The 15,916-nt window shown below is 38.2% G+C and overlaps 1 protein-coding gene across 2 annotated transcripts in view; it reads left to right on the top strand.

The window, feature by feature from the left end:
- narf (nuclear prelamin A recognition factor) overlaps positions 1–15,916 on the top strand; it is a 29,056-nt gene that overhangs the window by 8,050 nt on the left and 5,090 nt on the right. For both annotated transcript variants that reach the window (XM_063074332.1, XM_063074331.1), the window contains exons 6-11: positions 314–448; positions 5,599–5,717; positions 6,999–7,128; positions 12,592–12,664; positions 12,740–12,877; positions 14,969–15,126. In XM_063074332.1, the coding sequence (XP_062930402.1) occupies positions 314–448; positions 5,599–5,717; positions 6,999–7,128; positions 12,592–12,664; positions 12,740–12,877; positions 14,969–15,126 (753 nt within the window). The remainder of the gene's footprint in view (positions 1–313; positions 449–5,598; positions 5,718–6,998; positions 7,129–12,591; positions 12,665–12,739; positions 12,878–14,968; positions 15,127–15,916) is intronic.

Genomic DNA, 15,916 nt, shown 5'->3' with positions numbered 1-15,916 from the left:
TTACAGTGAAATGGTTTCTTAGTGTTTAATTTCTATATTGGCAGAAAAATGTGCATGCATTAATCTATGCATCTGAGGTTAGATGCTTTCTTTGAGCTACCCTTTGGGCACTACTTAACAGTGAGGATGCTATCCAGATCTGTGGAAAGAAAACATTCAGTCAAATCTTGTTGAGAGTTAAAATATCAAATCTGCTATAAATCTGATTTTTTTAAAAAAAGATGCTGGAATACAATGTGATAGAAAAATACTTCCAGTAGAAGGATTTTTTTTTTTTTTTTTGCTGATAATCAATGCAATTTGTTCTTTTCAGGGGTTCATTATGTCTTCAATATGATATTGGCAGCTGATTTCAGTCTTCTCGAGAGTCAAAGAGAATTTGTTCAGCGCTTTTACCAGAGAAGCCAAAACCAACATGCTTTACCAATGTTTGCCTCTGCTTGCCCTGGTAATTCACTTTTATGCATTATATCTGATTTTGCGTGTTGTTTCTGAGCTAACAGACAAATAACTTCATCCAAATTACTGTGATTGCATTTTTTTCAGTAAAGGAGTGGCTTTTAAATTGGGATTGAAATAACCAGTAGTGTAGTTTACTGATCTAATCCTTCAACAAGATATTCCATAATCCATCTATAAAATCACATCATAAACTTAATAATTAGTGTTGAAAGCCAAGTTTCATTGTACCATAGATCTAAAACCTAGTCCACCCTCTTATTATAAGCGGTGGAACATAGTGTGGTGTAGCTCAGGAACTTCTGCCTTTGATGTGCCGATCATAATGTCAAATTAAGCTGATCCCATCTGCCTAAACACAATATCCTTTCATTCCAAACTTGTTCATGTGCCACCTAAGTTCCCTTAATGCTTAACATTGTTCCTGTATCTGTTTCACCGCTTCCCCTAGTGCTGTGTTCCAGGCATCTACCACTTAGTATTTCTTCCAAAATAAAACTTGCCTCAAACTTTCTTTAAACTCTGTAGTTGTTTGCAGTTGTTTTATGGTTGCAGTAAGTGGCTAGTGGGAGTGCCTGGTGAACATCAACAAAAACTAGAGTAGGCTTAATGTTGCCATTTTTTGATGCCACCAAGTAGAGCAATCCTATCTATGTATAAATGTTGTCTTCCCTTCTCCCATCTGTCACATTAATGTATGTGTCAACTCACAGTATTCTTATATGATGACTGATATCACGTGATTAATTTTATAAAATGTGCTTGAAAAAATAATTGCTAAACAGAAGAAAATATGCAGACATTGGAAATCCAAAGCAACACACTCAATGCTGGAGGAACTCAGCAGGTCGGGTAGCATCTATGGAAAATAGTAAACAGTAACGTTTCAGTAACCCTTCTTTAGTCCTGAAAAAGGGTCACAGCCTGAAATGTCAGCAGCTTACTCTTCCGTAGATGCTGCCTGGCCTGCTGAGTTCCTCCAGGATTTGTGTGTTGCTTTGGAAAAATAATTGTCAGGTAAGTTGCATTTAAAGTGGTTTTTTATCAAGTTGCCTACTAATGCAAGGTGACTATACCAACAAATTTGCAAATACTGCATTACAACCAAAGTTTACTCTACAAATGTGAAAGCAGCACATTATAAATGTTTAGCAGAGAAAGGGTCCATTCTGCCCTTTGTGTAGCTGCCAGTTCATGATTGCAGCAATCCAAATCTGAGAGCCTGCTCTCTTCCCACAGCAGTTTATTTTTCTAATCTTCACTTGAATCATGGAGTGATTTCTATTTTGGCAAACAATTTTGGGCTCCTAATAATGCTAAAGAAATTTAACCAAGCTCCTATATTCCCTTGGTAATTATAAATTGATGATCTTTTATCAGTGACTCTCAAACCAACAAGTGATTTCCCTCTCAGTATAATATATTTTTAAAATTTCCATTAAGTCATAATCTTCTCACTGTATCTCCAATGTCTCCACAATTATTCTACATTATTTATAGTATTAAGCAAGTGATTTTGTCATATTACTCAAATTTGGTAAGATTTTCAAAAGAACAATTTAAAATCTTAGATTTTCTTATTACTGACAGTTAAAGTTAAATTTTACCTGGGGGGGCGGTGGCAACTGGCTTTGATCTCAGCAGCCTTGGTTGTCTTTCCTGCTTTATTTAGCATTTATGATGTTGCTTGTCTCTTTAAATTCAAGGATCCAGCCTCAAATGCTGTCAATTGGATAAAATGTTGATGCTCTCTCTACATAGAAGTGGAAATTCCTGATGAATAGCAGTTTCTCAGTGGGTGGAGGGGTTTGGATGGGAACAGACGATAAATCAAAGAGCCTATAGAGTAGGATTTTATTTACCCCAAAAAAAAACACTTAATTTGGGTGAACTCACTGAACTTCAGTTTTAAAAATAGCTTAATGAATAACCATTTCTGTTTTGTTAAATGTTGATAACAAAAACCCCCTTATTCTCCTTCCCTATGTAACTGGACTATAGAGGATGACTCAGTGAAATTGCTTATTAGTATTAGAGTTTGATAGTGATTTCTGGTGTTTAGCCCAGTTTCTTGAAACTGGGTCATATGATATCTACTGTTTCATGTTGTGCAATGTCTGCAAATAACTAAAACCGAACTAAATGAATGGTGAATTGAAACACAGTGACACTGTACCAGCACAGTTGATAGAATATGACCAGAAGGAATACTCTGCGTTGTTAGATTCACTGTTCCTTTATCTGCAATTTAAATATAAGAACTTCATGTTGATCCTAAACAATTAACCTTCCTTTAAATTTGAATGAAAATTTAAGTTGAAGTTTAGTGTGGAACTAAATTCTGTTACATTACTTGTCCTTTATTTTCTTTTAACATAGCAGTAAATGTACATGTTTGCTGAAGGTCTTTTAAAATTATTTTCTCTTTTTAAAGAGATCTACATGGGGTGGAGGTAATTTTAATTTACAATTCTTCTGACTGCTTCCTCTGACAAACTACGAGTAGGGTGTACAACATGTTACCGAGCATCCGAGATATATTTGGTTCAAGATCAGTGTATTGTCGTTCAAGTGTACACATGTACACTGCCAAATGAAACAACGTTTCTCTGGACCAAGGTGCACTACACAATACATATAACTCACACACATAACACAAAGTAATATTACCACTAATTAGGTGCATTTATGATACAAGTTTTTTTTTAAAAGTGAACTGTATAATGCCACTGGCACTTCATAAATGATCATACTTATGATGAGATTCATGCATGGAGACAGAGCTCGGAAGTCTTCCAGCCTGGTGGAAGATGCTGTTTCCCATCCTAACAGTTCTTGTCCTAATGGTATGGTACCTCCTGCCTGATGGTAGGGAGTCAAAGAGATGGTTGGGTAGGTGGGAGGGATCACTGACAATACCAAGGGCCCTGTGTATGCAGCACTGCTGATAAATATCTCTATTGGGTGTACAGCCACCCCGATGATTTTCGCAAAGTCTTTGCGATCGTTTGTAGAGACTTGCAGTCAGATGCCTTGCAATTCCCAAATCAGTTATAATATTAGTTATCTTGTGGAACTTGCAGTGGAGATTAACAAATTACCTTCCTGGTGATGTATTGCATTCAGAGACTGATTTTTTTTTCAATAAACCTACCATCTAGAAGGAAATATCAAGCTATAGTGGATTCTGTGTTGAAAATGCTGCTTTTTTTTTGGATTTCTTTACGTAGTACAACTTTCATCAGTGATTATTGTCTAAATAGGTGATAGGTAAACATAATTATATTGATTTTTTTTTCTCTCTGTATGTTTTAACATTTGCAGATGTGACACAAGTTTGTTATTCTCCAGAGTATAACATTACTGATAACTTAAAAATCTCCAAGCATTCTACATTGAGATGAATCTTGTGATTGCCCATGACAGACTGTAGTAATGTAACCCCGGTTCTAACATTAGTTTCTGAGTGGGATCTAAACTTACACATGCCCTTCTGCTTGTGTTGATTCAAAATACTTCATGCTCCTTTATAGACACAGGCATTGTTGACAAGCTCAGAACTTGTTACCAAAGACTTCCCTTGACAAATTTGTTGGTAACATATAGAGTGGATTTGTATTACAGATGAAAGTGAATGTGCAAACTCATGTGTATAAATCAATCTCACAACCAGCTTCAATTCCTCCTTGCAACAGCAAAACCTAGGAAAATGATTAATTATACCCAATATTTTTACTCATTACTGTTTGTGTTACAGATCCCAATTATAAAATTGTATTGATCAGAGGAATAAAATCAATTGGCTTATTCAAAGATGATATTTTGGATATCCGTTTCAAAGCTGTAAGCAACAGCAACAATGTCATGTTGGTTTAACAATAATACACTCGCAATCTGAGCTCCATTTCAAGTCTTAGGAGCATGGGTCCAAATTGAGTCAATGTGATTCAATCTACCCTCTTGTCTGGGTGAATATAATCCACTTACTTTTGTGTCCAGCTATCAAATTCATATTTTCCAGTGATTATATAACACAAATGTGGTGTTAGCAACACTTGTATTGTTCAGAGACAATTCTTGAGAATGGAATGGTCATTTGTTGGTGTATGGTCTCTTTGTGCTCACTGGTATTTGAGTACACCACTTCACTGTATCAATTCACAACCTTCCAGCTTGGGGCAAAGGCAGTGAGGTCTGGTAGGAGTCCATTTCTCTGCCAGATGGATCGCCACAGACTGATGCCTGTGGTGCTATGTGGTACCTGGGCACAGGTAACATCTACCATTGTAGTTGAGTAGCTTTGTGGTGGAAGATTCTTTTGCATTACTTCAGGTGTTTAACAGCTGAGGTGAGACCATGCAGTGGGTGACTAGTGTACAGTGCAGTTTATCCATCAACTAAACCATTTAAAAAAAAAAGGACATTACCTCAAGAAAGGGACAACTCTTACCAGTACCCTTGTATATGTCTATCCTTGTCTGATAAAACTGTAGTGAATGTGATTCTTAGTTCCATGTAGTACATATTTGTACAAATTGTGACTTACAGTAACTGTACATTCTTCACTGTTTATGTGAGGCATGTATTGTAAATTTATTTGAAATCTTTATATAAATATAAAGTATTTGAATTTTAGCAATGATGACTAAAATTGAATTGCCCCTATAATTAAGTTTAACACAATATGGCAGAATTGATTTGGTGCAAAAAATATAATTCTTTCCAAAATCTAAAATATTACACTGAACCTTCAAAATGTACTATTTTGGTTTGCATTGTTTTCACTTTCTTTTGAGGCTTGCAGAAAGTTTAAGTATCAACTGGTAGTTTTAATGGAAGTCCTTGTTTCAAAGGGGGATATAAAATCCAGTAAAACACAGGAAGAGAAAGGCTTTGAAGTTTCTTCCAAATATCCAATCATCCCAGTTATAAACTCAAACTAATAGCAATAGATTATTTTACAGTAAGGAAGTAATACTTTACATTTCAAGCAATGCCTTTTTTAATAATTTGTGCGAGCAGCTAATTTAAAACAAAACGAAAATGTGAAGGTGGAATGCTGTTATTTCCCAGAATTGGAGCAAGTGTAGAAAGGTTATGCAACTATTGATTATACAGTTCAGTGCTTCTCTATTGCAGGTTGGATTCGTTATGCTGAAAAAGCCCTGGGGAGCCTTGTACTTCCACACATCTGCACTGCCAAATCCCCGCATCAAGTCATGGGATCCCTGATAAAAGACTATTTTGCTAAAAAGCAGGTAAATAGGTGAAAGTAGTACATTTTTGTAATGTTAGCCTTTATGACAACTGCATAGTAAGTTTCTGATGCTATCTAAGTAGGGTATTAAATTCTCCTGCAGTCCTAGTCAATATCACTCACTTGACCAGTCCTTGGAGATGCAGGTTTCAAAACTGAAACAATCTCTGCTGTATCTGTGAACAAAAAAAAAAGCCCACTGTTTTGATCCAATGTGTTGATGTGAATGTGCCAAACTATCCCTTATCCACAAACAACAGGAATTCTGCAGATGCTGGAAATTCAAGCAACATACATCAAAGTTGCTGGTGAACGCAGCAGGCCAAGCAGCATCTATAGGAAGAGGTGCAGTCTGCTGCTTGGCCTGCTGCGTTCACCAGCAACTTTGATGTATATCCCTTATCCAATTGTTTCTTGCTGCATATCCAGATACGCAAGAGGGTTGTGAACAAGATTAATGACCTCCTTCACGTAGGTTGCTTAAGGCACTCTCCTGTAGTGCTGCAGATGGCAACTATTTGCAGCAGTCACTATGTGCTGAAGGATATAACAGCAGCATTTGTCAAAAAATAAACAATTTTACTAGTGTAATTCTAAGATATAGCAAATACCTACTGAAAATTAAGCACTGACGTAATCATCAAAATGGAGGATAATTAAAAACTGTCTACTTAATGCATGCTAATCTTTCTGAAGCATTCATTAAATTTGACCAGAAATAGGGTGCTAAAAAAGCACGTTATTAAACTGTGTAACACAAACAAAATGATGGAGAAACTCAGCAGGACAGGCAGCATCTATGGAAATGAATAAACAGTTAGCGTTTCGGGCCAAGATCATTCTTCATGACTGTATATTCTTAAAACAGCATATGATAGACTCTAATGCAGAAAAATAACTAGTTTGGGGAAATATTACAATGTTACTGATGCAAGAAAGTTCTGTGGCCACCTTGTAAAATTGGGTTCCTATATTTAAATTTTGAAACAACACACACAAAAAGTGCTGGTGAATGCAGCAGGCCAGGCAGCATCTATAGGAAGAGGTACAGTCAACGTTTCAGGCTGAGACCCTTCGTCAGGACTAAATCTGTGTTTCTTTACAATAGAAACCTTTGAGGTATTAGGTATAACCAATTGTAAATGACTTTGCATGGCTTTCATAACTTTGTTTTATTGTAGCCCTGGATAAGTGTGGTATTGAGACAAATAATTTTATTTGTTGCGCTCAAACTGTAAAGATATTTTGGTTTTTGTCCTTCATGTTACAATTGTTTTTTCAGCATCTCCCTCCTGAGAAGATCTTCCATGCAGTCATTACTCCCTGTTATGACAAAAAATTAGAGGCACTAGGGGAAGATTTTTACAACAGTGTTTGCAAGATACAGGATGTTGACTGTGTACTAACTTCAGGTAATGTCAATACTTTTGATAAAAAGTAGAAAACATTAGAGATGAACAGTTTGTAAGCAGGTGCACCCTGAAGGAAAATAACTGGCAAGTGCAAACTATTGATTGTAAAATTAATAAGCCAACTTGGTATCTGACTTGTGTTGCTATGGAAGATATTTGAAATATGTGAAACTCCATGTTAGAAGCAAAAATGTTTTTTTAAAGTTAGCATTTGTTTTAATGGCATCTTCTTCATAGCCCTTCACCCTAGTGGGGCGTAGGCTGCCGACAGCAGCTCACCGAGTCCTGTCTTGGGCGAGTCTTTCAAATTATTCCCAGGCGTAGTCCATCTTCAAAGATCCTTCCTCCCTCAGGGATGAGGCCTTTGTTGCTTTTGTAGGCATTTCTGTGGCACTGGGCTTTTATGGGATGGGATTGCTAGCCCCATGCCCAACCCGCCTCCTTTCGTAGCGGAGCTTGAAACCATCCACAACAGTGTTTTAATCGCACAATATACATAAAATACAGCCAATCAAGGTTAACTATTGATGATTTGAATTGTTTGGACGATGTTACTGGGAAAAAAACATCAGGGTTTCAGTTCGGAGGTTAGGTTTTAGTTGGCTGGTGTGAGGTAGGGGAGGAACCCATCTCGTGGATTATCAAGTTGTAGGTGGTAACTGATGTACCAACATTTATTAGCTGACTTGGAGGTGGGAGGAAAGGGGTTGAGCACTTGGACTCAGATCACTGGTACAACATAACATGGTGATGGTTGAGGGGTTATTGGGTGATAAGTGTTATTGGAATGGATATGTTGAAGGTAAGTTATTAACTGACTTGGCAGGCTTGCTGGGAGGTCCATGTTATCCCAGGATACTGGGTGCTCCCAAGCAATCTGCTGCAACTTCCCCAGAGTACTCTAAAAGGAGTGTTGCACATCACATTGTTACCATGATGCACAATCACATTAGGCACACTGAAATGGCTCACACCTGGAAGTACCTGCATGATTTTTGTGGGGTTGTTTTAGGGGGGTAAAAAACAAACTTTGGTTGTATAATATGGGAGAATTGTTATTGGTGGAAAAAGTATGATGCTCTTGAACTTCTAGGTAAACTTTCCAATTTGTTTATAATCTTTTCCCTCTCTCAGCTTGGTCTTTCTCTCATTTGGATTAAATGTTGGTCGTTACCAGAAAGTCAAGGATTATTACTGAAATGAACTTCAGGAACTAGAGGGTTGATTGCAGTGGGGTTGCAGGAAGCACAATTAAGAAATTTGTTGATGATGCCAAAATGTCAGTGTTGGGAAGTGAGGAAGAGAGACCAGTTGAATACTTGGGTGGACCTAAGTAGTTCAGAGCATTGTGCAGGCCTTCATGTGGGGAAGGTAAACAGGCAAGAAAATGAACAATAAAACATAATACTGAGGAGTGTAGAGGAAGAAGAGGATTTTGGATTGCACAGCCTTGATTTGCTAAAGGTAACACGATGGGATGATAAGGCACTGAAGTAGGAGTACTTCATTGACCGAGGCATAGAACACAAAACAGGAGATGATGCCAGGGCTATAAAATAGAAACCACTGTTAAATACTATGTGCAGACCAAGGCACCGCACTTCAATAAGGATGAGAGAACCAGAGCAGCAGTGTTGGTTGGACATGTTGGTCCTAGCCACATTATAGTAAATCTCACCTGCACCTTCTGTACAATTACATTTTCTGTGATGACCAGAACTGATCACAGTATTCAGGCTTTTGGCCTAATTGGCCTTTTTGTCCAGTTATATTCCTGTCCTCATATTTTCTGCCTCTGCTAATGAATGAAAGCATCTTGGATAACTCCTTCACCACATTATAGACCTGATTGTCCTTCCTCATACCACTGAATATCTTGCCCTTTCTTTGCCTTATCACACTACTACAATGGATTTACTTTTGTACACCTGTATTAAATTACACTTGGCATTTTTCTGTTAAATTTACCAGACCCGACCTGTCCAACTTGATATATATGAATCTACGTATTCAAGCCATCTTATGTATTTATATTTAATGTGTTTTTGTTTGCTTTTTGTGCTGCATCAGATCAGAAGTAACAATTATTTTATTCTCCTTTACACTTGTGTACTGGAACTGACAGTCTATCTTGAAGTTGGTTGAGGCAACGATGGGGTGCAGAGCTGAGCTGAGAACTGGCAGATGGAGTTCAATGCGGAAAAGTGCAAAAGGATACACTTTGGAAGGTTGAACCTGAAGAAGGAATACAGGATTAATAGCAGGATTCTTAGTGTGGAGGGACAAAGATCTTGGGGTCCACATCCACGGATCCCTCAGAGTTGCCACACAAATTGATAGGGTGATTAAGGAGGCATAAATTGGTCTTTATTAGTCAGATGATTGGTTCAAAAGCCAGGAGGTAATGTCGCAACTCTATACAACTCTCGTTGGACCACATTGAAGTATTGTATTGGATCCTGGACATCTCTTTATAGGAAGGATCTGGAAGCTTTGTAGTGAGTGCGGATATTTACCAGGATGCTGCCCAGTTTAGAATGCATGTCTTATGAAGATAGCTTGAGTGTGCTAGGGATTTAAAGCAAAGGAAGATGAGAGGTGACTTGATGGAGGTGTATAAGATGAGAGGCGTAGCTAGAGTGGGTGCCAAACACTTTTTTTTCTGTAGTAGAAATGACTAATATGAGGACTTGTAATCTTAACATATAGGGGTAATATCAGAGGTCGGGTATTTTTTTAGAGATGTGGGTCTATGGTGTATGTTGCCTGGGGTGGTGGTAGAGACAGATACATTGGAGACAGTTAAGAGACTCTTAGACACGTGGTGGTTTATCTGGGAAGGAAGGTTAGATTGATCTCAGTAGGTTAAAAGATCGGCACAATATTATGGCCAAGGGGCCTGTACTGCTCCTTGTTCTTTGTTGGGGGAAATGTTTAGTCTGACCCTTTTGAATCATTTCATGTCTCCTATTGATCTGTGACTAATAACTTCCACATTCACGTTTGCTGATTTAGCCTTGTAAACCTGGCTGTGTATCAATTTGTGACCTTTGTGCCCATTTCATCTGAGACCTTATGAACTGTGATCACTACTTTAAAGGGTTCTCCCACTGACACACAATGCACCTAATCAGCTTTGTTTCCTGAAACTAAATCCAGAACCAGCCCACTGTTTACTCACCTTCCTGCTTCCATGCACACAGGCTGCCACATTCGTAATGACTTCGGACATATCTCGATGTTAAAGGGAAAATTGAATATAAAGGCCTACAAAGATTTGAACCACTTGTAATAAAGCAAGTTGTATCAGTCATAGCTGTACATCACAGAAACTGGCCCTTTGGCCTAACGTGTCCAAGCCACCCACCAGGTACTTGTCTATACATTTACCAGAACCTAATGCAATCAGATTGGCCAACTCAGAATTTGTTGAAGGGCACCAATTTCACCTGGTGCACCATTAGTGAATCTGAGGTATGCATCAGTTTGCAAATGACTCATCATTTAAATAGATTTTTGTTCATTGTGCTCCTAGTTGCACAACAATATCGTAATTACATGCCCAACACCAGATTCTGGAAACACTCATTTTACGGGAAGGGTTTATGAGGTAGACAATGGAAAATATTCTAGGACATACTTAAAACCTCATTGAAGAAATGCGGCATCTATGCTAGACTACCCCTATGCATATGGCCTACGTTTTACCTGACTTAATCTGCAGAGTCTGTGGTGATATGATCCCGTTGCAGTAGGCAGCTCTACCGCTGTGCCTTCCAAAGGGAACAGTCGCCATCTTGCAAGCTCCCACTAGGGAGGGAAACACCTTTTGTAAATAATGATTTATTTTGAAAGTAACCAGTGAATAAGCCCTCCACTGAACATAAATCTCCCCAGTTAAATCATCTGGTCACAAAGAACTCTTACAATATGTCACATTTTAATCTTGTAGTTTATTCTACCATGAAGGTATATTTCTATAATCTAAATCTTCGACCCTATGTGGTATAATTGCTAATGAAAATTGTGATTACAAATGTTCTGCAATTTTCAGATATCGTTGGTAATATCAATTAAATAAAGCCTGTTCTGGCTGTTCTGTGCAACAGTTGTGCCAGCAAGTTATGAGTGCTTAATCAAGTGAGCCTTGATTCTCCTCAGCTAACTAATAGATACCGTAGACTGAGGTTGGTGGGTTTTTTTTTTTTTGTGGATTTAGTCCAGTAATAGATAAATTATCCTGCATTCCAGAGTTAATAACGTCATAGCAGTGCATAAGACTAGATTGTCGAGCTCTCATGGGTCAGGAGAGATTTTATACCAGTCGTCACTCCGGTCTTAATGAAACAGAGCAGGGGTTTATCATTTCATCAGGAAAAAAAATGAATTGCTGATGAACTGCATTTTGGTAACATTGCTGGATTACATTAGTGAGGTTGCATGTTCCTCCAGAAAATCATAATCAAAAGTAACTGAGGAGCCACGGTGATATTAAAAGTGGATGTTGGATTGATGTATGATGGAGCTACTGAAGGTGAATGTCAACTAAATACTAACCTGCCAATTAGCTTTCTGTGAGGTTTGTTCGATGAAGCAAATGTGCGTTGAATGAAAGTGAAAGCTTGGAAGCTCATGTTTAGAAGAATTTGATAAATATGATATAATTTCAGAAAAATGAATATTTGTTGAGATTTGTTGTCCTTGGAAGTCAAAAAGAGGTTGTCACTGGAAATCAAGAGAAGCTTTGAACAACATTCAATGAAAAGATTCAAGTACATTATTATCAAAGAGTGTATAAATTATACAATCTTGAGATTTGCTTGCTCACAGGTAGCCACAAAGCAAAAAACTCAGTTAGGTAACTCAACCAAGAGGTTGTAGAAATTGGTTAAGAGTCAGAAGATGGAGTCATTATTGTCTGAATTCTGAAATTATTGCAATAATTGTTTGAAAGCACCTGAACCTAATTACTTTATAACCTTTATTTATATTTAAATGCAATGCAGAACAGTAATAATACAGCTGCTGTACTATAAAATTGTTAGTTCCTAATAGATATCGACCGAGGAATTTGTCCAGTGTACACTGCTATGTTCTTTTGTCTGTAAATAAAATTAGTATCGACGCCTACTGTAGATAATGGACTGCCTTCAATTGCATCCTCCAAATCTTCATTTTCACTGTAACATTCAAGACAATTGTTAATACCTTCAACTGGAATTAGTTAGAAACTATTTGGCAACAGTCTCTTGTCCCAATTAAGTGACATTGTGTTCTTAATAAACAAAGGGAATCCTGATTATTTCCTCAATTAGTTTTTGTTCTTTAAGAGTTGTCACAAATAAGCAGCTGCACCCATTAACCAATCCATTGTATTACATTAAGAATCTGACAGTTATCTTCTATACTGTATCTAAATATGCAATCTGAAAAATTATTTCTCTATTTTTAATATGGTTTCAGGTGAAGTCGCACAGATGATGGATCAAAAAGGTTTCCAGCTAACAGACGTGGAGCCGAAACGTTCAGACAATTTGTAAGCTACCTAATTTTCCTCAAAATTTTACTGATTGTTAATGAGAAACATTATAACCTATATTATTTGGTGCAGATTTGAAGAAATTAGTGATGTAGCTATTGCAAGGCATGATGGGAGAGGATCTGATGGCTTCTTGGAACACATTTTTAAATATGCTGCTAAGGAAATCTTTGGCATTGAAGTGAAAGAAATTATCTACAAAACACTCAGGTAACTTTTCCTATAGAGAAGATTTGCAAATGGATTAAATTGCTGTAATTATACAGAAACTGTAAAATTGTTTTCATTGATAGTCTAACAAATTTAACAAACCTAGTGTGTCCAAGGTAAATAAACTGTCCTCTGAATCAGTGTAACTGTTTCCACTTTAGTCTAGCGGTCCTTGATCCTTGAGTGAAATTGTTCTAGTGCTGTAGATGGCTTTGAAATTCTTGTGTATATTCATTTGCAATTGGATTAAAACCATTCAAGCACATTTTAGGTCATGGAAAGTCAAAATACAGCAACTTTCTTTTCATTTTGACTATTCCTGGGCATGAATTCAAGCAACACACATCAAAGTTGCTGGTGAACGCAGCAGGCCAGGCAGCATCTCTAGGAAGAGGTACAGTCGACATTTCGGGCCGAGAGTCCTGCAGTCCTGACGAAGGGTCTCGGCCCGAAACATCGACTGTACCTCTTCCTAGAGATGCTGCCTGGCCTGCTGCGTTCACCAGCAACTTTGATGTGTGTTGCTTGAATTTCCAGCATCTGCAGAATTCCTCGTGTTTGTGTTCATGAATTATAGGATTGTTTTTTTTTATGCTGATTATTGCTATAAATGTTTAAGTATTTCTGAAATCCAATATCATTGACTTCAATAAACCAAGAGTAACACCACCATGTGACAGAGTACAATGATTTGCACCCCATAAAGGACCTGCCCAGATCTGTTCATGACCTGACCAATGCAGAAGTGCAACCATAAACAAGTTCCCAGGTGGCAGAAAATTCCTGCAACCTTGCAACTGTTAGCAAATGTGTCCCACTGTTCCCCTGAAAGCTTATTTGTAACTGTGGGCTGTATGTAGATTGGGAATTTGTAACCTGGGGACTATTTGTACACTTCACAGGCTAAAATTTCTGAGTACATGACAGCAATGTGAAACTTTTATTTTTCTCCAATATGTATCAGAAAGTTTAGCGTACAGCGTCCCATTTTTTTCATTCACCTTTTCAGGATATGATCATTGCTTGCAAATCCCTCAGTAATTGCCCAGTTTTAATTGCCTTCAGTAAGATGGTAGAGGACTGTTTTCCTGAACAGTGAAGTATTGTTGGATACAATAGGAATTCTAGGAATTGGAATCAGTGGCAATGAAAGGCAGCCAATTTATTTCCACACCAGGATCTGTGACTTGGAAGGGAAACTTGCAAGTGGTGATGTCTCAAACAAGAGAAAATATGCAGATCCTGGAAATCAAAGTAATACACACAAAATGCTGGAGGAACTGAGCAGGCCAGGCAGCATCTATGGAAAAGAGTAAACAGTCAGCGTTCTGAGTTGAGACCCTTCAGCAGGACTGGAAAAAAAGAAATGAGAAGTGGGAGTAAGAAGGTGGGGGGAGGAGAGGAAGAAGTACAAGATAGTAGATGATGAATGAAAAGAGGGAGGGGTGAAGTAAAGAGCTGGGAAGTCATTTGGTGAAAGATAAAGAGCTGGAGAAAGGGGAATCTGGTGGAAGACAGAAGGCCATGAAAGAAAGGGAATGGGGAGAAGTATCAGAGGGAAGTGAGGGGCAGGTAATGAGATGAGATGGGAATGGGGAATAGTTGGGGGGGGCGCAATTACTGGAAGTTCAAGAAATCCACGTTCATGTGATGTGGTAATGTCTCCATGTGCCTGCTGTTGTCCTCCTTGGTGATGAGGGTAGTGAGTTTGGGAAGTGCTTTCTGAGTAACTTGGCAAAAGATGTATTTTGTAAATGCACACTAGCTACTGTATGTGGTCGTGTAGTGTAGTTAAGATGCTGGATATTTTTATACTGACTGCAGTGGAAGTACCTTGCCAACAGCATATTGCTGGAAAATTATCAGTAATATTTTTACTAGAATACTCTTAAAATATTTTTAAAATATTTTCTCATAAGGGGACACAATATAAGCACAGAAGCGCTGTAAATGAAGCTACTGTCTTCAATTTTGATCACATTTTGTACTTGTATTATTCAGTCTACTTTTGAAGTGAAGGGGAGTTCTCAAATTTTGAATAGTCTAGTTTATTTTGTATGCCGTTTGCTTTAAGTTTGTGCTTTTGCTTAGGAATAAAGACTTTCAAGAAGTCACGCTGGAAAAAGACGGGGAGGTTGTTTTACGATTCGCAGCCACGTATGGATTCAGGAATATTCAGAATATGGTGCAAAAACTGAAGAAAGGGAAATTTCCTTACCACTTTGTTGAAGTTCTTGCATGTCCAGGCGGTAATGTATTTCTCTTTCAGCCATTTTAATGTGCTACAGCAGTGTATCAGCCTATTTTATTCTACTGCTTTATCTAGGGAATAATATTCTCCTGAAGGAAAATGAATTCTGGGAAGTAAGGCTTCTAATAACAAGATGACCAGCATTGAATGTAGAGAAAATATTATAATGCAATGCCAACTTTCATATTCTGTGTACTGTCAGTTCATGGAAACTCCTGTTTTGCGAGGGTCAACAGCCAGGATATCCTGGTGGCCACACATTTCAATTCCTCTTCCCATTGGCACACTGGATGCATGTCCACAGCATCTTCTACTTCCACAAAGAGCCCAGTCACAGGTTGGAGGAGCAACACCTCTTATTTCATCTCCAACCTGAGGGCGTGAACATAAATGTTTCTGTTTTCTGATGACCGCGCCCTACCCTCATGATCTGCCTGTCACCTCCCTCTAGTTCCATACTTCCTCCCCTTTATTCCATGGTTCACTGTTGTACCCCATTAAATTTCTCCTTTTGCATTCCATTACTACTTCTACCAGTCATCTGCTATATTCTCAAATCATTCCCTTTTGTCTCCCTCCCCCACTGCCTACATTCCTCCTCACCTGGACTCACCTTTGACCTGCCAGCTTCTGATCCTATCCCTCTCCTTTCCTTTTACTCTGCCCCTTTCCTTTCCAGTCTTGAAGGATCTCAGCCCAAAATGCCAACTGTTCATTTCCCTTGCAAAGCACACAAAATGCTGGAGGAACACAGCAGGTCAGGCAGCATCTATGGAAATGAACAAACA

This window comes from Mobula hypostoma, chromosome 22 (assembly GCF_963921235.1).
Source record: "Mobula hypostoma chromosome 22, sMobHyp1.1, whole genome shotgun sequence".
NCBI classification, from domain to species: Eukaryota; Metazoa; Chordata; class Chondrichthyes; order Myliobatiformes; family Myliobatidae; genus Mobula; species Mobula hypostoma.
Note: the sequence above shows the minus strand (reverse complement) of the source record. Positions and strands in the feature narration are given on the sequence as shown.